The sequence below is a fragment of the Lactuca sativa genome, chromosome 9 (genome assembly GCF_002870075.4).
Source record: "Lactuca sativa cultivar Salinas chromosome 9, Lsat_Salinas_v11, whole genome shotgun sequence".
NCBI classification, from domain to species: domain Eukaryota; kingdom Viridiplantae; phylum Streptophyta; class Magnoliopsida; order Asterales; family Asteraceae; genus Lactuca; species Lactuca sativa.
In genome coordinates, this window is record NC_056631.2 from 49,329,759 (window position 1) to 49,349,830 (window position 20,072).

Genomic DNA, 20,072 nt, shown 5'->3' on the forward strand with positions numbered 1-20,072 from the left:
TTCAAAGTTCCCCACAACCATCAATTCAACAAAAAAAGTTCACCAAAACCCATATTCACAACCATCATTCTAACAGTTTACCAACAAACCTCTTTTCAAAAACCACTCTTCTATCATCAACCCTTTAAACCAAACTCATCCTAACGACTACCCTCCCAACCACTCAACAATCGCCAATTCAATCATCCCATGAATAAAACATGTCGGAAACCTAAGTAGTCTAACGAAAAAAGAGAAAAAAAAAGTGCAAAAAACAGTTGATGCCCAAAGAGGTCCTAAAAATTGAACCCAAGACGAAGAAGAAGCATTAGCCCGCACGTGGACAACAATCTAGCCTGAAGAAATTAAAGGGAACAACCAATACAGTGAACCAATCCAGTGTTAGCTTTTGGGAACCGGTTGTAGTGCATTTCCATAATGCCATGAGTGTGGGTACTTATCGGAATAACAATGCCCTTACCGGAAAATGGTGCATGTTGAAAGCTAGTATTTCAAAATTCAACGGCATCTACAAAAATCTTTTACATAAATAAAAGAGTTGTCAAAATGATTTTGACATTTATAATATGACACTTCAACAATATCAACATGAATGGAATGGTAATGTTTTCTTCACCCACAATAAAATCATGGTTGGTTTTTAAGACAACACCAAAGTGGTTACTTGGTGTGTAGAAAGTTACGCCACCGGTCGGATCGAAGCAATCAAAAATAGTGGAATCAAATGAATACATACAAACTTCAGATAGTCAAAATGCGATCAACCTTGACAAAGATATTGACTAACCGCTTGAGCGTCTGATGAGACGGAATAAAAGGAAGTGGGTCGCATCATCTTAAAATAATATGGATAAGGAAACCACATCGAACGACTTGGATATCTATGGGGAAATTTTGACGAACATCTTGTACTAGGGCTGTAAACGAACTAAACATTCAACAAATTGTTTGTGAACCATTCGACGAGAAGTTCGTTTGTAACGTCCAATTTTCGCAACAATTTTTTCATTTTTAATTAAGGTAAAACAACATGTTCATAAAACCCAAGTTAAGAAAAATCATTTGTTCCAAAATACAATTGTTTGAAAATCAGAGTAATGTAGTAAATACGGAACCTCCATTGTTGCTAATGAGTATGTACAGTCATGCCTTCGCATTCCCACGATCACCAATGGTGCCTGAAAAAACATTTAATCCACAATTGTAAGCCAAAGCTTAGTAAGTTCTCCCAAAATACCACACATCACAATATACAAACAATTCATGCACACATGAGCCTTCAGTGTGTCTGGCCCACCTCGCAAGGCATACAACATGCTTGGACTGCTCCCTTACAGAATACAGTTGTTCCATACCCAGTCTACAGCACACCGTTGGCCCACCCGAGTATCTTGGCCTACCGCACACAACATGACACCTCAACCCACCACCCAATATGTCAACATATAAATAAACAAGGAATTAAGTACACTACGTCACTACCGACATATCTCCAAGGATTGCATAGCTATATGTAAACAGAGGTGGGATAGACATTCGAACAGGTGGTCCCACTCTAAAGCCACAACCAAACAAGGAACATGCAAGAAATCCTAGATCAAGAGTTCTCAGGCTATCCTGCGTGACTACATATAAACCCTAGGGCGCTCCACTAGATGATTACCAACCTACTGGTACTTTAACCAGCATATGACTACTCATATATCCTGAAACACAAGGATATACATTGTAACACATAGAATATGAGGAAACTCACCAAAAATGCGGACTTGAAAACACAACAACCCCCTCACTCCCTGCACGATCGCCCCCAAGAGTCGGCTAGTACCAAACAAAGATAGATCATTAATCAATAACCCAAGTCCTTCAAGTTTGACCTAAAGTACATCTGGTTAAAAGTTAGCGGTCAACTCTCACCACAATGTGGAGACCTCTTGGCCACCTTGTGGGCATGTTAGTGTTGGATTAGGTGTCTAAGCCCATAACTATAATTGGTATGTACTTGAATTGATAGCAGCATAGTCCTTTTGGGTTGCCCTCAAACCTAGCAACCAGACAAGGAAATTATGAAATGAGAGATATTAATTTATTATAAGATTAATAAATTAATATAAAATATAAATGAATTTATTAATATATTAAGATTAATATATTAATTAGAAATCATTATGTTTAATTAATAGTGTTAGGGTGCAAAGTCATGCTTGGATGTATTGTTTAGGCTTTCCTCTTTGTATGTGTAAATGGGTTGAGTCTTTTCCTATAAATAGGAAGTGAGTGACTCCCATTATGTAAGAGAGTAAGAGTCCATTTTGGAGTGTTAGACTAGAGAGAGAATTGGTATACAAGACTCATTTGTATAATCTTTCTAGATCTAATAAGAACTTACAAAGATTTCTTTACTCCTTGTGTTCTTCATTTTACATGATGATTCACCAGATCTTTCTAATTCCGCACATGCCATCATAATCAACACCACTACAATTAGTATCAGAGTGGGTGTTCTTGATTTCATCAAGAATTGATCCTTGATGGCGATTTTGATTTAGCGATTCAATTTTTGATCATGGATCTTCGTGATTAGAGAGTGTTGTGTGTTATTGAAGTCGAATTTTTCCTTGATTTGATCCATAATTCGACTTTCTCTCTTTAGAATACTTGTTTGTACTACTTTCTCTCACTAGAATTTGGTTCATATTCACTTTCTTTCTCTAGAGATCTCCTTGATTTACACTTTCTCTCTCTAGAAAACTCAAGTTCATAACATTTGATTCAAAAGAGAAGAAGCAATTATGGAGCAATGGTCACTACTAGAAAAACAGCCTTTTACGACGTGCAATGCGTGTTGTAAAACACTCAGACGACGCGCAAATGCGTGTCAAGGAAGGCCCTGTCATAACGAGAGACGACACGTTTTTGCGCGTCGTCTATAGACGACGCGCATTTACGACACGCATTTATGACACGCAATGTGTATCATTAAGGCCGCTGTCAAGAAAGGCCATGTCATAAATAAAGATGACACACATTTTTGCGTATCGTAATTTTATTTTATTTTTTTTAAAAAAGTTATTTATAGATTTACTAATTTTCAAATTAAATTTGCATTTCATGTCTCATAATAGAAAATAAAATACCATATACAAAAAATAAAACACATTGCACAAAAGTTAATGTCATACAAAAATACAATACATTGTAATACGTTGGTATTAAAGGGATCTAACTGTACATTGCTATTAAGAGGTTTTCCCTAACTATGTAACCTATTTGTACAACCAAGACCAAATGAAAGTATCCACGGCCTTCTTCCAGTTGTGTTAGATTCCAGACGAATTAACCTATATATTAATAAAAAATAACATTATTAACATATAGCAATAAATAATAATAATAGCCATACGATAAGTAAGTACCCTTACTCTGTTGGTTGTCTTCCTCATTAAGTTGCACCAGAGGAGTTTCTTAGTTGACCAATGTTTTGACCAGATACCCCAATTAACCCGCCAGCTTGGCACCCAGAAATTAACAGTCTTATAGTATTTGCTGCCACATGTCCTGTTGCAATTTTCAATCCTTCAACATTTTGATCATCCTGCAATGAATGGTTGCAGAGAGTCATTACATCAGTAGAAAACATGTATGAAAAGGTAAAACATGAACTAAAAGGACTGAAAAAAGAAAAATATGAAACACCCACATGCAAAACTATAAGGCGAATTTAAGCTGGTTGATTAGTTTTCAAATACCACAATGTTATAATTAATGTAACAACTCAAATTTTTAAACAAAATTTTCTTTTTAATAATAGAGTAATTTCATTCAAAACAAGGCATAAATAATTTAAGTGTCATGTCAAATACAAACTGTCTAAATCCCAAGATCATAAAAACATTCTTCAGTGTGTATCGATCACGCCGGCGCCTTCCCACGGTCCTCGCTAGTACCTGAAACACATACATAACCACTGTAAGCATAAATGCTTAGTGAGTCCCCCAATATACACTTACGCACATACGCCTTTCCAGGCCCTGACCTTCCGGTCCTCAACACAACGCCTTCCGGCCCATAACATAATCGCCTTCCGGCCCATAACATATTGCCTTCCGGCCCACATAACATACATAGCACACATATAACAAATAACTTACCACATATAGCATACATATCACATATCATATCTGACCTTCCGGGTACAGTGTAGTGAGAAGACTCACCTCGTAAATGCTGAAAGCTAGCAAATCCTGAAATCACTCGTGCACAATCCGACGAGCTACAACCCCCCTATAACATCACATATCTCTCATTAACACTTATATCTTCTAAGTGTGACTATCCCTAAGAAGTCAGACTTAGGTCAACTCTGGTCAACGGTCAACGGTCAACGGTCAACTCGACCGGACTCGGCGAGTGCCATGGCGACTCGGCGAGTCTAGACGTTCTCCAACTCTCTGAGAGTCCCTATCTACTCGTCGAGTATCCTCCTTGACTCGACGAGTTACTCCTGGAAGAATCGCGGGGCCACCCCGACTCCACTCGCCGAGTCTGAAGAACAGCTCGACGAGTTCCAGTCAATCTCCAAGCTACTCGCCGAGTCTGTTCATCAGGCTCGGCGAGTCCATGCCATGCAGTCGATCAAACTGCTTCCTGAGATAAGTTTCGTCCCGAAATACACAAGCATGGGACCTTCTGGACCTCTAAAGGTCCTAATACAGGATTATAGTCGTTGGGTAACAAGGTACTAATTCATCTAATCACCAAATGGGTTCCATAAACCCTAAATCCATGCACACATCAACATAACAGAAAGGAATCCGAAATATTACCTGAAATATGCACTCTCTGTGTCCCCAAACCGCAGAACTCGAATCCCTTGCTGTTCCTTTAGCCAAAGCTCTTCTCCTCCTTGCACAACAATTTCTTCAAAGCCCTAATATCCTTCAATCTAGCTCTAGATGCCCACAGCCGTTTAGGGTTCTTCTCAGTCGACTAAAGACGGACAATGACGGCCTATAAGTGCATTATATACGACCCAAACCTGAACGGTTAGGGTTTTCGCTAAACAGCGTAGACTCGCCGAGTCCATATCGGACTCGTCGAGTCCAGTCGCGAACCCGCGACCAAGTCTGCGATCCTACTCGGCGAGTCTAGGCTCCAACTCGCCGAGTCCCCTCTTAACTCACCCCAAAAACATAATTTAACAATACCTGAGATTCCGGGCTGTTACAATTAATAAATTGATATTTACATAGTTACATAATATCTACTTAAATGTCTAACGCAAATAACACATAGGTCTGAGTATTACCTGGGATTTGAGCATAACAAATCCTTACAATCTTGATTTAAGGATACCCTTGCTGCATTTGTTTACCAAGAGAATGTCTAAAATACCCCTCCATAACAACAATACTTTGCAAACAAGTAATTTTTTCTTTATAGTTTAAACTAGAATGTCTAATTATTATACCCTTCAGTGATGACAAAATTTTTATAAATCAACAGTTTGTGAGTGATGAAATTTTGAAAATGGACAATTAGGTAATTTTACCTCTCTCTAAGAAACTGCTCATACGAGATATCACCAGGCTTTGGGGGGCTCACCATTGTCAAATATCTGCCTAGGAACATTGGGACTGAGTGAAATCGATGCAACCTGTATATTTCATCAACTGTCTGCAACATCATATATATATATATATATATATATATATATATATATATATATATATATATATATATATACTAGTTTATAACCCGTGGAAACCACGGTTATATAATTAATTAAATATTCATAGTAAAAAATTCAAAATTATTAATCAATTATTTTATATAAAATTTTAAATACATTATTAATTAAGAGATTTTTTTTATTAGTTATGTAAAATTATAATTATTGATTCAAATAAATATGTGGAATTAATTTATCATAATATTGGACTCTTTTTATTTGTGGACTAATGAAAACTATAATATAAAATTTAAAATTTAAAATAAAGAATAAATAGATTGACAAATAACATCACATTAATTAGGAGGTTTAATGAATTTAAAATAGAGAATTAATAGAATGACAAGTGGCATCATATTAATTAGGAGTTCTAATATTATAACACTTGGCAAAAAGACTACTCTTTTATTAGTATATATATGCAACACTTTATCAGGGGGTGTTAATGGAAAAAAACTAAAAAATTTAAGGACTAGTAAAGTAAATTTAAGATTAAATGAATTTGTTTAATAAATTTCAAAATGTGGGGTTGGGAGTTTTCTTGGTAAGGGTAGAATGGTACATATTTGATTGCACACTGTTTCTATGATCCGCTTTAAGCTTTTCAACTCGAGCAACGTATGGAGGCTTATCAGAATCAGATGGCCGCATTAACACACAATCTCCAACTGCAAAAAAATTCAAATCCCCGTCAATACTAGTTGAAGCTTCAAAAATCAACACTTTAACCCTGGATAACAAACACATGCGATATATATACATACAATCTCGAATCCCCTTTCTTTTGAATAGGTAAATGTTCAAACACGTCCTGCATCTGCTGCCTCAACACATCAATTCCACGTTCATCTGAAGCGTTGAGCTCCAAAACCATATTGTGCATCTGCGTCCCGAAAAGCTTTCTAGCTACCGCAAGAATCGTCGATGTCTTGCCGATGCCCGGTGGTCCATACAGTAACAAATGAGGCATTTTTTACTCACGCATAAGCCTATCAACTGTTCGTCAAAAAACCCCAGTGGAAAATTTTCATTCCTTAAACAGCTTAAGAAAAAATTGAAGCCTTTAAATGAAAAGAATAAACAAGTCGCATACTGGTATCGACTATGTCACGATGAGCGGCGACGTCGGCGAGAGATTGAGGCCGAAACTTCTCGACCCATGGAGTGGCTTTGCTGTGGGCTGGTGGGGCGTCGCCGGAAGTGACTACAAAGTATCCCTTGTTGCCGTTAGGTCCTTAAGACGGATTGACTTAATCTATGTCCATCGGAGAAATCACTTCGGCCATTTTCACGCTCTCACGGCGATTATATGAGTTGCCGAGCTGTATAGAAGTGATGGTATCGTGATTAGGGTTTGTACAGAGAACAGAAGAAGAGAATGAAGGGGATTGAAGTGGGGTATTAAAAAGGGATTGAAGGGGGGTATTAAAAAATTTAAGTATTTTGAGTGGATTTCATTTCCCCCCTTTCAAGAACGCGGGTTTTGAATAAAAATTATAAAGTGACATTCACAGAGGGCGCACAAGTGCCCTCCGTGTTTTTATTTTTTATATGTGTCATTAATTTAAGGGCACGCAATAATGCGTGACCTAAATCATTAAATTTTTTGAAGAGCCGACATTTTTTTAATGTCATTCTCTTTTGCATAATATAAATCAATGAGTATCGGGCTTTGCGCGTCGTAAAAGGCTGTTTTTCTAGTAGTGGGTTGGTTCGGAATGAAAGTTTTCTATACGTATACACTTCTTTTGAATGCATTCTTTATCAATTGACTGTTGGATTGCAAAGTGAAGATGCACTTATGTCAAATGGAGAAAGGGATGGAAAGGGAGATTTCATTGGTTATCCAATTTATCAAAACAAAGATTTGTTTGATTGATTGATTACAACATATCAAGAAAGACGAAGAAATAAGAGGAATGGTGAAGTCATAAAAGCAATTCTTCTTGCTAATTGTAAACCGGGAAGAAATAGACTTGAATATTATGCAAATTGTCGTGAAGCTCAAGAACATGTTCTTGATGATGTTCATCGTGTTCATGATGTTCAAGGAAAAGAAGTTCAAAACAATGGAGTTCAATGTGATGTTATAGATGTTCAAGAAAAAGGAGTTCAAGTTGATTCTCATGATGAAAAAGTTTTTTGCTCGATTGGAGTTCAAACCGATGATATTTTATGTTCTTGTGATTCGTTTGAATGAATGATTCCTTATCGGAAGCCGATGATTCAAGAAATTCACAAATATCAAACTCCAAAAGATTTGATTCAAACTCAAAATGTTCATGTTGTTGAAAGTGGGTTTGTTCATGAAGTCAAGTCTTCAAGATGCAAAAAGATGAGAAAGAAAAAGAAGAAGAAGATGAATCGGAAGAACAAGCGGGTTTACTTACAAAAATCATCAAATGTTGTGAAGCCGAAATCCGTGAAGCAAATTTGGGTTCCAAAGCAACAATCTCCAAAGGTTGCATTGAATTTGAAGTCAAAACCCAAATATGTTGGTGGTTCTTTTGAAGATGTTCTTGGATCGACGAAGAACACGAAGAACGAGTTGTACATCTCGCATGGTGGGTGGTACAATGTTCAATTTGGAGATTTTCTCATTCCAACAAAAGAACCAAGATCTTCCAAATTTGATTCGTTCGTTGAAAACGGAACTCGATTCGTCAAAAATGTAACTCAAATTCTCAAATGGATCCAAAACGTCCATGATTTTGATTTGTGCTTTGCGTTTTTCAATTTTTGATCGTTTGACTCGTTGTATCATATTTTCTTTGAAAAATCCATTTGTAGTGATCCAATAATTCTTTTGTTGATCAAAATCCGATCCAATCTCATATTTGTTCGTTTGATTGGATTCTCAAATTGTGGCTGTTGATTCATTTTATGTCAAGATTCGTTGTGATTTCAAATCGGTTACTGTTCATAGTAATTTTGAGCCCACAATTCATTTCGATCCATATCAACTATTCAGCACTATTCATCTTTGAATGTTGAGCCCAAACGAACATAATTTCAAGTACTGTTCATCTATATGTTAAGCCCAATATGAAATCGCATATTGTCTAGAATGTGTTTATCTCAAGTCCATTAAAAATGTATTGATCTGATATCATTTCTGGTTGTTGATAAGTCAATCAGTACGCATGTGCTGTATCTAGTTGTACATTTCATTCCAATTTTGTTCCAGTTCTTCATCGGAAATTCTTTCATAGATTACTCTTTAAACATGTATTCTTGAGTTCTGATTTCTTCCATTCAGTTCTAATAATCATTTGGTATTGATTGATAATCCAAACCTAGAAATCGATTTCAGATGATTAGTGTTTGATGAAATCGGGTTTGGTTGTACCTAGACTTTGAAATCGGAATTTGATTTTAATTAAGATCTTATGAATATTGTCAAAGACACTTGAGTGTTATGAAGAACAAGTTGAAGATTCTTTATTTGATCTGAAAATTGGAGATAGACTCATGAATTTGGTGTTTCTTGTCCTTTGATTTTGAAAAGTCAAACACAGCAGAAAGTCAAAGTCGAAATTTATGGGTTAATTCAATGAATTAGATGTCAAAATCAGTTGATACAAGTTTAACAGGGGCTATGAATGTTGAATTCTTACTCGATTTGGAATTTAATTTCGCAATTAGTTGGGTTCATAAAAGTGATGTTGAACACGGTGCGTTGTTCATGTTCGCATCTTGAAAGTGAATAGAAATCGTAATTGTTTGGAATTGATGAGTGAAAAGGTCGATGGACAGTGACTATATTTCGTCGATTGATAGCGAAGATAGGTGGATATGAGATTGATTTTGGTCGAAAGCATCATGCTTAACTGTTGGCAAACGTTTTTAATAGGAACGGAATCATTGGTGATTGAAAGGCTGAGGAATCGAAGCTGATTGATATAGCTTGGATTCGATTGAAGTAAAGCAGTCAAGAATCGATGCCGACTGGGATATCTTGTGTCGATGTGCGAAAGTTTTTGATGATGCGAATTTGTGTTCGATTAATTACAGTTCGCATAAGGCTTTGATGTGTGCTGTTTTTTTTTTTGGGATCGCATTTGAAATTGCATCTGCAATGGTTGGTTCACTTCGCATCCGGGTCTCAGTTTTAAGTTCGCATATGAGATCAAAGTCAAGTTTGCATGTAGAGATAGAAATTTCAATTGAGTTGGCATATGACGTTAAAATTGAGTTCGCATTTTACGTTTTGGGGATAGAGATGCGAATTTTCACCCCTATGAAGTTCACATCTATGAATGTTTGTTATCAATCGCAATTTGGTAACAAATGTAGAAGAAAGTAAATGTGTCGGTTCGCATCCCTGATCTTTTCACAAAATGACAAAATTGACCTAACTTCGCATGTTTGGAGAACAAAAGGGAAGAAGATTCGCAAACAGTCCCTGGAGTTTCGCATTTTTGGAAATAAATACCCAACTTCGCAAATGGCAATAAAAGCTGAGAAATTGCAGAATTTTCAGTTTTGGTCCCTGCAGTTTGTGCGAATTTACGCTTTATGCCTGGTTTCGCAAATGGGCTAGAGTTTCGCATATTTGACTATTTTTTGCGCAACAGGTCCCTGCAAGTTTCAGAAAGTGACAATTTCTACCCGGATTTTGAAAAATCTTGCAACTTTCACCCAAAAAGTCAAAAATTTTCATAAATTGGAAATTTTTTGTGGCTTTTTCGTGATTGTTTTTCCGTGCAAGATTTTTGGTGATTCATTTTTGGTACACATCAAGGGGGAGTATTGTGAAGTTTATTCCTCGGGTGCTTCTCATCCTTAGTGAGTTTAATAATCATTTTTTTATTATAAAAAGGGGGAGAATGATGGGTATTCGAAGCTTCTCGGGTTTGTCGAATATTCATTTGCGGATTTGAAGATCGGTGTTACTTCGAGGGGGAGTTTGGTCTTGATCGTGCTAGCTCGTTGGAGATTAAAGTCGGACATCTAATCCTAACTTTGAGGGGGAGAATGTTAGGGTGCAAAGTCATGCTTGGGTGTATTGTTTAGGCTTTCCTCTTTGTATGTGTAAATGGGTTGAGTCTTTTCCTATAAATAGGAAGTGAGTGACTCTCATTATGTAAGAGAGTAAGAGTCCATTTTGGAGTGTTAGACTAGAGAGAGAATTTGTATACAAGACCCATTTGTATAATCTTTCTAGATCTAATAAGAGCTTACAAAGATTTATTTACTCCTTGTGTTCTTCATTTTACATGATGATTCACTAGATCTTTCTAATTCCGCACATGCCATCATAATCAACACCACTACAAATAGTTAGCCATAAATTAATCAGAATTAATTTTAGGGTTAAAAGTATTAATTGTAAGGTGCATGGACTAGTTTGAAATTATCTAATAGTTGAGTGGAAAGCTCTAGAACCCCCTTGGATGAGGGTGGATGAAATCTATAGGGGAAACCCTAATGATTTCATCCATAGGGGATTGGATAAGGCCCTTGGGTTTGCTTAGGCCCTAAGCAAAGGATAACTAGGGTTTCCCCTAAACCGTAGATCCCTCAGCTATATAAGGAGCCTCCTGGTTCATATTTTGGCCACTCTTTCTTTTGAAGAAACGCTAAGGCTGAGATTTTGCATACTCCCTCCCCCCTCTCTCTCCTACTTTCCTTCTTGCTAGTTTGGGTTTGATTCCATTAGAGGTATTACACTTGTGGTGCTAAGCTTCCAAGAAGATCAAGATCAAGATCAAGGGAATTGTCAATTGTTTGCTATAACAATTGAAAGGTATGTAACTCCTAACCCTAGTTTGTTAATTTCGCAATTAGCCTCTCTCCTCTAGGGTTCTTGTTTTGCAATTCAAATTTGTATGTTCAATAGTTAAAACATAGATCCAAATTAGGTTGCATGTGAACTTAGGAATTGTTTTCTAGTTTATTTGTATTACCTAAAACCCATCAGTTAGGACAAAACAGTCGGCATGCAAGACCTCGGCATGTCGTGGAAATCCCTTGGTCACGTCGTCGATCCTGGAAGAATGCCATATTATTCTTTAAGAGCTTAATCTTTTAAGCCACTCGTTCTTACTTTCTAGAAGTCCTTCAAACACCCAAATACATCATAAAAATCATTGCTTTATGGACATTGATGAGTTTTATGGATTTTTAAACAATATTAATGGGACAGCGGAAGCAACAATTTTAATCCTCCATAGGCCCAAAAACTGGATCTATGAACAACCTATCTAATGCAAATTGATTATGCAGGAAAAATACCTTTTAGGGTTTGTAGAAACCATCGTAGATCCTTGGTTGTTTGATTAGAGCTAAGTGTCTAACGTAGAACTCCTTTTTCGTAGTCACACCCAAGGCACTCAGATTAGCAACATCTGACAACACCCCAAGCAATGAATGAGGCTTCATCTAAATCTGTTGGGATAGCAGGTTTCACGTCATGGTACTGAAGCCACCATGACGTAGGGTCGCGATTTGAGGGTTTCGGGAAAAAGGGAGGTAGGACCGAATTTTTGTTAAGGTTTTGTGTAAAACTTATCATCTAATTTCTTCCATATGTCTCTATTTATAGGGAAGGATAGAAAATCCTAGAAGATAATTATCTAGTCAACTAATAATTATCCATATAAATGGTAATTATCTAACTACTTAATTATCCTTTTTTTTCCTCCAAAACTTCCACATTTCATTTAACTAATTAAATACTATTAATTAATTAACAAATCAAGTCTCAATAATTTTCTCCCATTATCATTTATTGCTTATGTCTGTCTTTGCATGTAACCCAAAAGGACCCTGTTATTAATAGTAATATTACCAATTGTTCTAACTGTGTTGGGATGATGGGCACCATTCTCCATCAGACATACATGTCAAATGCATGCCCTTTCCAAACTATGTAGCTAATGAAAGAAATGATTTCTAAAACTCTTGCTTAACACCAAGGGCTTCATAGATCATTAGATCTGGAACATATAACCATAAAGGGACATCAACGATCCCTAAAGTTGCCAACTTTAGAAAATCCATTCACTCAAACCACCTTGAATCATGAAGAACAAGCTTCTAAGTATAGATCTAGAATAATATCACTTAAAGATAGAAACTTAGGGACTTAAAAAGTCCAGAAGATGTGCAAGAATTTGGTGAGGAGGTTTGCTTGTTGGATCTTTTCTCAAAAGGCACCTTCTTCTCTTTTTCAAGTTGAAATCCAAAGGCTTAATACTTTAAGAACACCACAACCATACCAAGAACACTAAAAAAGGATTGGGTTTTGAGATAAGAGGGTAGATACTAAAGAGAATGACATAACCCTAGATTTAAGATCCTTAAATATAGAGAAAACCCTAAAAATTGTGGGCTTAGGTTGCACCAGCTGCCACGTCGTGGCATCCCTCCTATCACATCGTGGCAGCCATCAAAACACGCTTTTTTTTAAATTGCAATGCCACATTGTGGCACCTCATTCACCACATTGTGGCACATGATTTTTTTTCAAAAAATTTTTTTTTGATCCCCTCATACCTCAAATGATCTATTTTGGAATATGTATGTTACAATTCTCTCCTACTTAAATTAGATTCCGTCCTCGAAATCTGTCCTTACAAATTACTCTTATAACACCCTTCAAACCCTTTGGGGGTGATCCATGTATGATTCCTTCAACACGAGTCGTGGGCACTTCGAATGCTAGAATCTAAAATCATCGACACCAGGGTTCCAAAAATAGACTCATAAGCCAACCAATCAGAAAACCCCAAAGATTGAAATCACATCTAATTCAACATACCTTAATTAGTTGATCACCTCCCGACATTGATATCAACTCTATCCTTAGAAAGAATTACGCAACCTGACAAAGAACGAACTCCAACACAACACCACTAACCCAAAATGAGCAGAACTAATTCCCTTGCCCATACCTCAAAAATTCCAAGGTCATGCCTAACTTCTAGGTAGACAGAGCCACCCATACATCACTTATACTAACCAAAATCCCCTGGACCTAATCCGACCAAGATCTCATGATCACCTTTTATCGTCTTTTAAATAGTTGAAGAAAAGAATTCACAACCAAACTCTATAAACGACAACTTCACAAGCAAACACACAAATAGAAAACCCAAATGAAAGCCCAAAAACAAAAGGCTAAACTAATCTATACGTCAACCATGTTGACCGAAAATCCGTAGACTTCATATGTCTAAGATCTCCTCGGCTACGTATTGTTCTACTGGTAAGCTGAATTACAAAATCCTCAGCCGACCGTCGTCATTGACAACCTCGCATTTGATGTATAGGCAAAACACTGACCGAGAACCCAACAAATGCATACTAAACTAGGTTACACACCCCTTGAATCTAACATCCTTGATGACTAATCATAGGAATAGTTAATTAAACAATAAAGCCCATCACTGCCAACGGGTCTATTCCAACCCAAGCGAATGCTACAACCCCGACCTTAGTCTTACAACATTCTTACCACGGTCTATGTCGGCCAATGACTCTCAGGCTCACACATGTCTGTCTACCACTAGCTACAGCCACATAGCCTAACATAGGCACACACATTGGACCTGCGGAACTTAACTATCCCTATCAATCATTTGGGTCGTGACTCGGACTTCCAGGTCCCAATCAAACAAGAACATACTATTGGATAAGGTGTCTAAGTCCATAACATTATTTGGTATATACTTGACCCGACCCGGCATGGTCAATTTGGGTTGCACTTCACCCGAACTATTTATGGTTAAACCTTTGAGAATTGTATGTTTATGATTTGTTAATATATTATAAGTTATAATATATTAATATGAATTAATATTATTTAATTAGTATTGATCATAAATTAATTTAGAATTAATTTGGTGATAAAAAAGGTGACTAATTAAATATGGGCTCTTGTATTTATATGAGTGTGGGCTAATACTCATTTGGAATGGGCTTCGCATGTATAGGAGTCCATGGAGCTTTTAACCCATGGATCCTTTGAAAGGAAGAGTCATGGGTATTAGGGTTTACATGGATGTAACCCTAATCCTCCATACTATATAAAGGAGCTTGTGATGCTTGAAATGGCATTAGTTGTGTGTGTAAAAGGTGGTGGCCAATTTCTATAAGCTAGCATACACTCTCATAAGGTTTTTCCAAGTTTGTGGTGATTTGTGATTTCCATTTGAGGCATCCACATTATTGGTGCTAGGCTCTCAAACTCCAAGGAATCAACTCACAAATTGAAAGGTATGTAATTCTTCTAGCCATTATGTTTAATGTTCCCCATGCCATGCTAGATAGGTTATTAACCTCGGAAAAACAAAGTTTCATGTATTCATAGTAAAACATAGATCCAAGGTTTTAGGGTTGCATGAACACCTTAGGAGTGTTAGATTGCTCAAAACCCAACACATACAATGAAATCCTTCTCACAACCCTCAACTTGAGCTTATAGCCTTCTAGAACCCTAACACTATGTGGTCCTACGAAACTACCTAAGCAAACCTTCCACTGAGACCTCATGAAAAGAAATCCCCACTTTGACAATGAACCCGACACATGTCTCTGAAGATTTATCACTCGTATGCGAACATCTTAAACTTAAGTAATTTGGCTGTAAACTGAAACCTGATTAAAATTTTTTCCTACAATAACATCTCCACTCTCCCCCACTTGGAATATACAAACCATGTAAACACAACCAATATGAAACTAAAGTTGTAACTCGAACCAACTAAAGTGCTACCCATTCCGACTCCTAAGGAATAAACTGAGGTGGAATAAGATAGTCCTTCAAATCATTCAACTCAACCCTAAAACCTTCATCAAACAAGATTAGGTAAAAAGGTTAATTTGAAAGTTTCGAATCTATGTCACCCCAACACCACAGTCTACCAAGAACTTAATAAATCCTTAAAATGCCCTTCGTTGCCACATTTGCAGCATGCAAAAAATCGACACACTCCATCATGAAACGTACCTATCATCCTTGTGTATGTTATAGCTACCGTGTAGTCTTACAACACTACCATATCAGCCTACCAACCTTGTGAATGCTATGGTTAACCTATATTCTTAAAACACTTCCACAACTACCTATCAACCTTGTGAATGCTAAGACTACCCCGTAGTCTTACAACATTTCCACAACTGCCTATCATCCTTATGAATGCTACGATTTCCCCATAGTCTTACAACACTTCCATAATTGTCTTTCAACTTTGTGAATGATATGGATGACCTGTAGTCTTACAACACTTCCATAACTTCCTTGGACCCAACCCATGGTCTTACCGTCCATCTACCACACCAACCAAAATCATCATGATTCGAACTTGAATTCGAACATACCCCAATCAGGTGTTTGGGTTATGCTTCGAACCCTAAATCCTTTATCAGACAAGAACAAGAAAAGAAGCTCTAACACAGTTCATCCATCTGTATCTAACCACATCTCCTATATTTTCCATGACTGATGTTTCACATATTTGGACTAGATAACTCGAATCCTCATTACTTGTGCAAATCTTAATCCACACCATAATTAGAACTGGCTCTCCACTTTCCTATAATATAAAATTCCTCCTTGTTTCGCACCAAAAATTATTCACAATAATCCAAATGGCTCTCCCCCACTTGGATTTAACTACACTCTATCAACCCCATAACTTATGGACTTCTGAACCATGTCATAACCTTACTATTCCACTCTTGTCATCCTGAACTTCCAGGAACTAGGATTTCAAGACCATACAATCTAGGTTACCCACACCCCATACCATATTAAACACTTCGTTATCAAAAGCACTTCGTGTGATACAATTCCAAATCTTTAAGCCACTTCAGCTGCTGAAAAAGAACTATAACCCTTGACTGGAACGAACGGATCCCCATTCCAACTATCCACTTGCCGAAAAATCGATGCACTCAGAGAATCTCTGACAAATTCCATTTAAATCCCCTTGATAATTCCAATATCTAGAAAACCCCATGAGGTCAATTCAACACCCACAATCAGCTGACATCCATCTTGAGCGACACAAGCACCCATAATTCTGACTTCGTTGTTCCAGATCGGGATAACCAGCTTCCACGAGATCTTTTTCTTAAAAGCTTCTAATGCGAGGACCACCCTCACAATTCCGTAAACATGGACCTGGACGCAACTCCCTTGAACTCGTGTTCTGACCAATCCATTACTCCTCTCAACCATGAAATATCTCAACCATCTCAAATTTCAATTACTCAAACTAACTCATGTTTCAACTCCTTCTGCCTCATTGTGTTAAATTTATCATATCAATCCGATTGTTGATCGTCCGAGCAGGACACTCAGTTTACTCCCACCTAGTGCTCACTCACTTACCCTCTAGACTTAGCTATCGGTATGCAAAATGGCATATAAATATTATTAAAGCATAATAACTAGTCCCCCATTAAGAAATACTAATTTCTAAAAGGAGATTTTAACTAAACCGAACATAATGTTTTGCGTATATATAGGAACATGATCCAAAAGCATAAAGATAATAAGGCATGAATAAACAAAATGGAACATACCCGCGATAGCATCTGATGAAACTCTGGCCTCTCCTGACTAAATCTGCAATGCTCGGCTCCTCACTGTTGGGGCTTTCGCCCTGCCCTCATGACCTTCGGTAATCCTCAAAGTAACTGGAGCAGGTGCCCTCACTGGTCCATTATTTAGCCTCGAACAGTCGGCCTTCTTGTGGCCCACCTAACTGTAGTGAAAACACATCAGAACCGATCCTTGAGGACAATTCTTACTGAAGTGAACCATATAACAGTAACTGAAACATCCACTTCTTGTCTCCCAACAACATCCGTCATGGGTCCTCCCACACTTGGCACAACGGCCCCGACCCTGCTGGCCTCCCAAATGTGAATCCTGAGTCTTGGGCCTCTTCGTCTGTCCTACTACGATCTGAATCTGCTCTAACTTCCTCATCATGTCGAGCTCTAGCAATCATTTCCTTCATGGTCTTCCACCCTAACAAGCTCACAAACTCCCTAATAGCATCCCTCTACATATCATGATGCCTCGCCTTCTTCATCACCTCGTCCACCTTATACTGCGGAACCAACAAAGCCATTTCCCGAAACTTGGTAGTTATCTTTGCCACAGTCTCAGTGGTCTTGAATCTCTCTCGCTAGCTGTTGCACCTCAATTACTGGTGCAAACTCCTCCTGGAATCTCGTGACAAACTCCTCCCAATACATGGCCACCACGGTCGTAAATCCCAATGCACTACTGACCTCCTCCCACCAATCACGGGCTTGGTCCTTCAAAAGATAAGATGCAAATCCCACCTCCCCCCCCCCTCCGGGCAGAAGCTCATTCGTTGAGCATTCTCTATGTTAGTGATCCATCAGTGGCTAGCAATGGGGTCATTAGCCCCAAAGAACTCTAGAGCTCCACAAGCCTTGAACTCCTGAAATTAGGGAGTCCATGCTCCTAACTGTCCTTCCACGATCTCGGCCCAAAAGGCACCGAGTCGCTCAACCAGCAACTTTATAATCCCAGTCCGGTACGCGTCCTGATGCTCCTGCATAATCTCCATGATCCCCTCCTTGATCCTACCAAAGATCACATGAGTCTACTCCAAAATACAGTGAATGATCTCTGACGAGATGAAATCCCACATCCTCTCATCCATCAACTCGGTACCAGCACCTGAGCCTAAACCAGATCCTCCACCACGGGTGATCATAACCATTCTGAAAAGCAACCATACAATAATCGGACATATTCGAATAATCCTCATCCCACAAGCTTCATATATTCTCTATGACGTCCCTCGGTTCGAGTATGGATCATGTACTTTCAGTAGTACGAGCCCAATACTACCTTCCACACCTATCCATACTTTCCTCAAGAGTTATCTCAAATCCTCTAAGTCACTTTTTCAACCAATACTCCAAGTACTCACTAAACAACGCACAAAAACTGGCTACAAAGCTTCCTAGGCTTTCCTAGGTTCCTCACCCTTCCATCAGCTACTTGAGAACTCCTACCATTGTCAACTAACTACCTCATGAATACAATCACATGCCACAAATCTTAGATAATCCTTCGACTAAAAGACTCATCCTTACAACGGTTAGACTCAGACGAAAGTTGCGCAGTAGGGCCAAATCAATCACTCTGAGATTATTTAACCTCCGCAACATGCAACTTAACATATTCATGAAATAATTAGTGAACATCAATATAAGTCCCACAAAGCACAAAGCAAGAAGCATTCAGGCATCGGAAAGTCTAACCAATGTACCACCTAATCATGTCATTCTATCCAATCATCTAAAATCCATAATAGCATGCAACGCTAAAAGCTCAAACAACGAGCATACAAAGGCATCTCTCCTAACATGAAATCCTAAGCAGATCCTTAGTCCTAGTCTAGCATGCGATTATCATAACATATAACATATCAACATATATGGGTATTTTGGAAATCATTTACTTGAGCTTAGTCGATTGCACACATCACGCCCCCTTTTTCTTTATAAAATCTTTTTAGAAATTTGTTTTCTTTTGAAAGATTACCAAGAACAACGTAATTTGTTAAACAAACGAACATGAACAAGAAATTTTTTTCGTTTCTCCGTTCGTGCTCGTTCATTTGTTTGGCTAACTTAAATGAACAACCATGAACAAGCCTCGTTCTTGTTCGTTCGGTTCGTTTAGATCCCTCTATTGCACTACAAAAAGAAAAATGGCTTTGAAAGTCTAACAACAAAATTAAAAGGTGTTTGGAATTGCTTTTTGAACTCCAAAAGTGTGTTTGGGTAAAAGTGTTTATTGACTTATGATGGTGGTAAAAAGAGTTTTTAAAAAAGTGTTTGGATTAACTTTTATAGTGGCGAAAGTCAATAAGTTAAAAAATATTGAACTTATAGTCTTATTTTTAAGTTATTGTAGTTAAAGAGCCAAAAGCAGTTTTGAAAAGTCATGTTGTGTTGGAGATGCTTTTGGAAATCTTCTTTTCGAGGTATATTGAAAAGCTATTTTGAAAAATGTTTTTAAGGTTAGCAAATATTTTTTTTTACTTATTAGCTTTTCAAAAATTAGTTAATAAGTCAATAATTTTTTTGAAAAATATTCCCAAACACTCGTTACTTCATATACATAATTACAAAATTCTTATGGGAAAAAGGTAGGGTGTGGCCTCCCATTCTTAAATTGGTGACTGATTTAAATTCTACTGGATCGCTTCTTCTTTCCATAACGATAAAAAAGGTGCAAGATGAGCTTAGTACAAGATTTTTGCTAGATGTTTGGTATGGAGAGGTGATTTTTAAAGTATTGGCTCCTTTAGATTTTTGAGTTGGCTTTAGACCCGAA

General features: G+C 37.6%; 1 protein-coding gene across 1 annotated transcript; it reads right to left on the minus strand.

Moving 5' to 3' along the window:
* Positions 1–3,442: 3,442 nt before the first annotated feature.
* Positions 3,443–6,701, minus strand: LOC111921333 (uncharacterized). Its single transcript, XM_023916895.3, has 3 exons — positions 6,461–6,701; positions 6,308–6,399; positions 3,443–3,595 (listed from the first exon to the last, which is right to left on the minus strand). The coding sequence occupies exons 1-3, from the start codon at positions 6,699–6,701 to the stop codon at positions 3,443–3,445; spliced, it is 486 nt and encodes a 161-aa protein (XP_023772663.3).
* Between the last annotated feature and the right edge of the window lie 13,371 nt (positions 6,702–20,072).

Coding starts and splice junctions, on each gene's coding strand:
- LOC111921333 (XM_023916895.3), bottom strand. CDS start 6,701: ATGCCTCATTTGTTACTGTATGGACCACCGGGCATCGGCAAGACATCG. Junction 6,400..6,460: donor GCATGTGTTTGTTATCCAGG/GTTAAAGTGTTG, acceptor ATTTTTTTGCAG/TTGGAGATTGTGTGTTAATG. Junction 3,596..6,307: donor AAGCGGATCATAGAAACAGT/GTGCAATCAAAT, acceptor CATTCATTGCAG/GATGATCAAAATGTTGAAGG.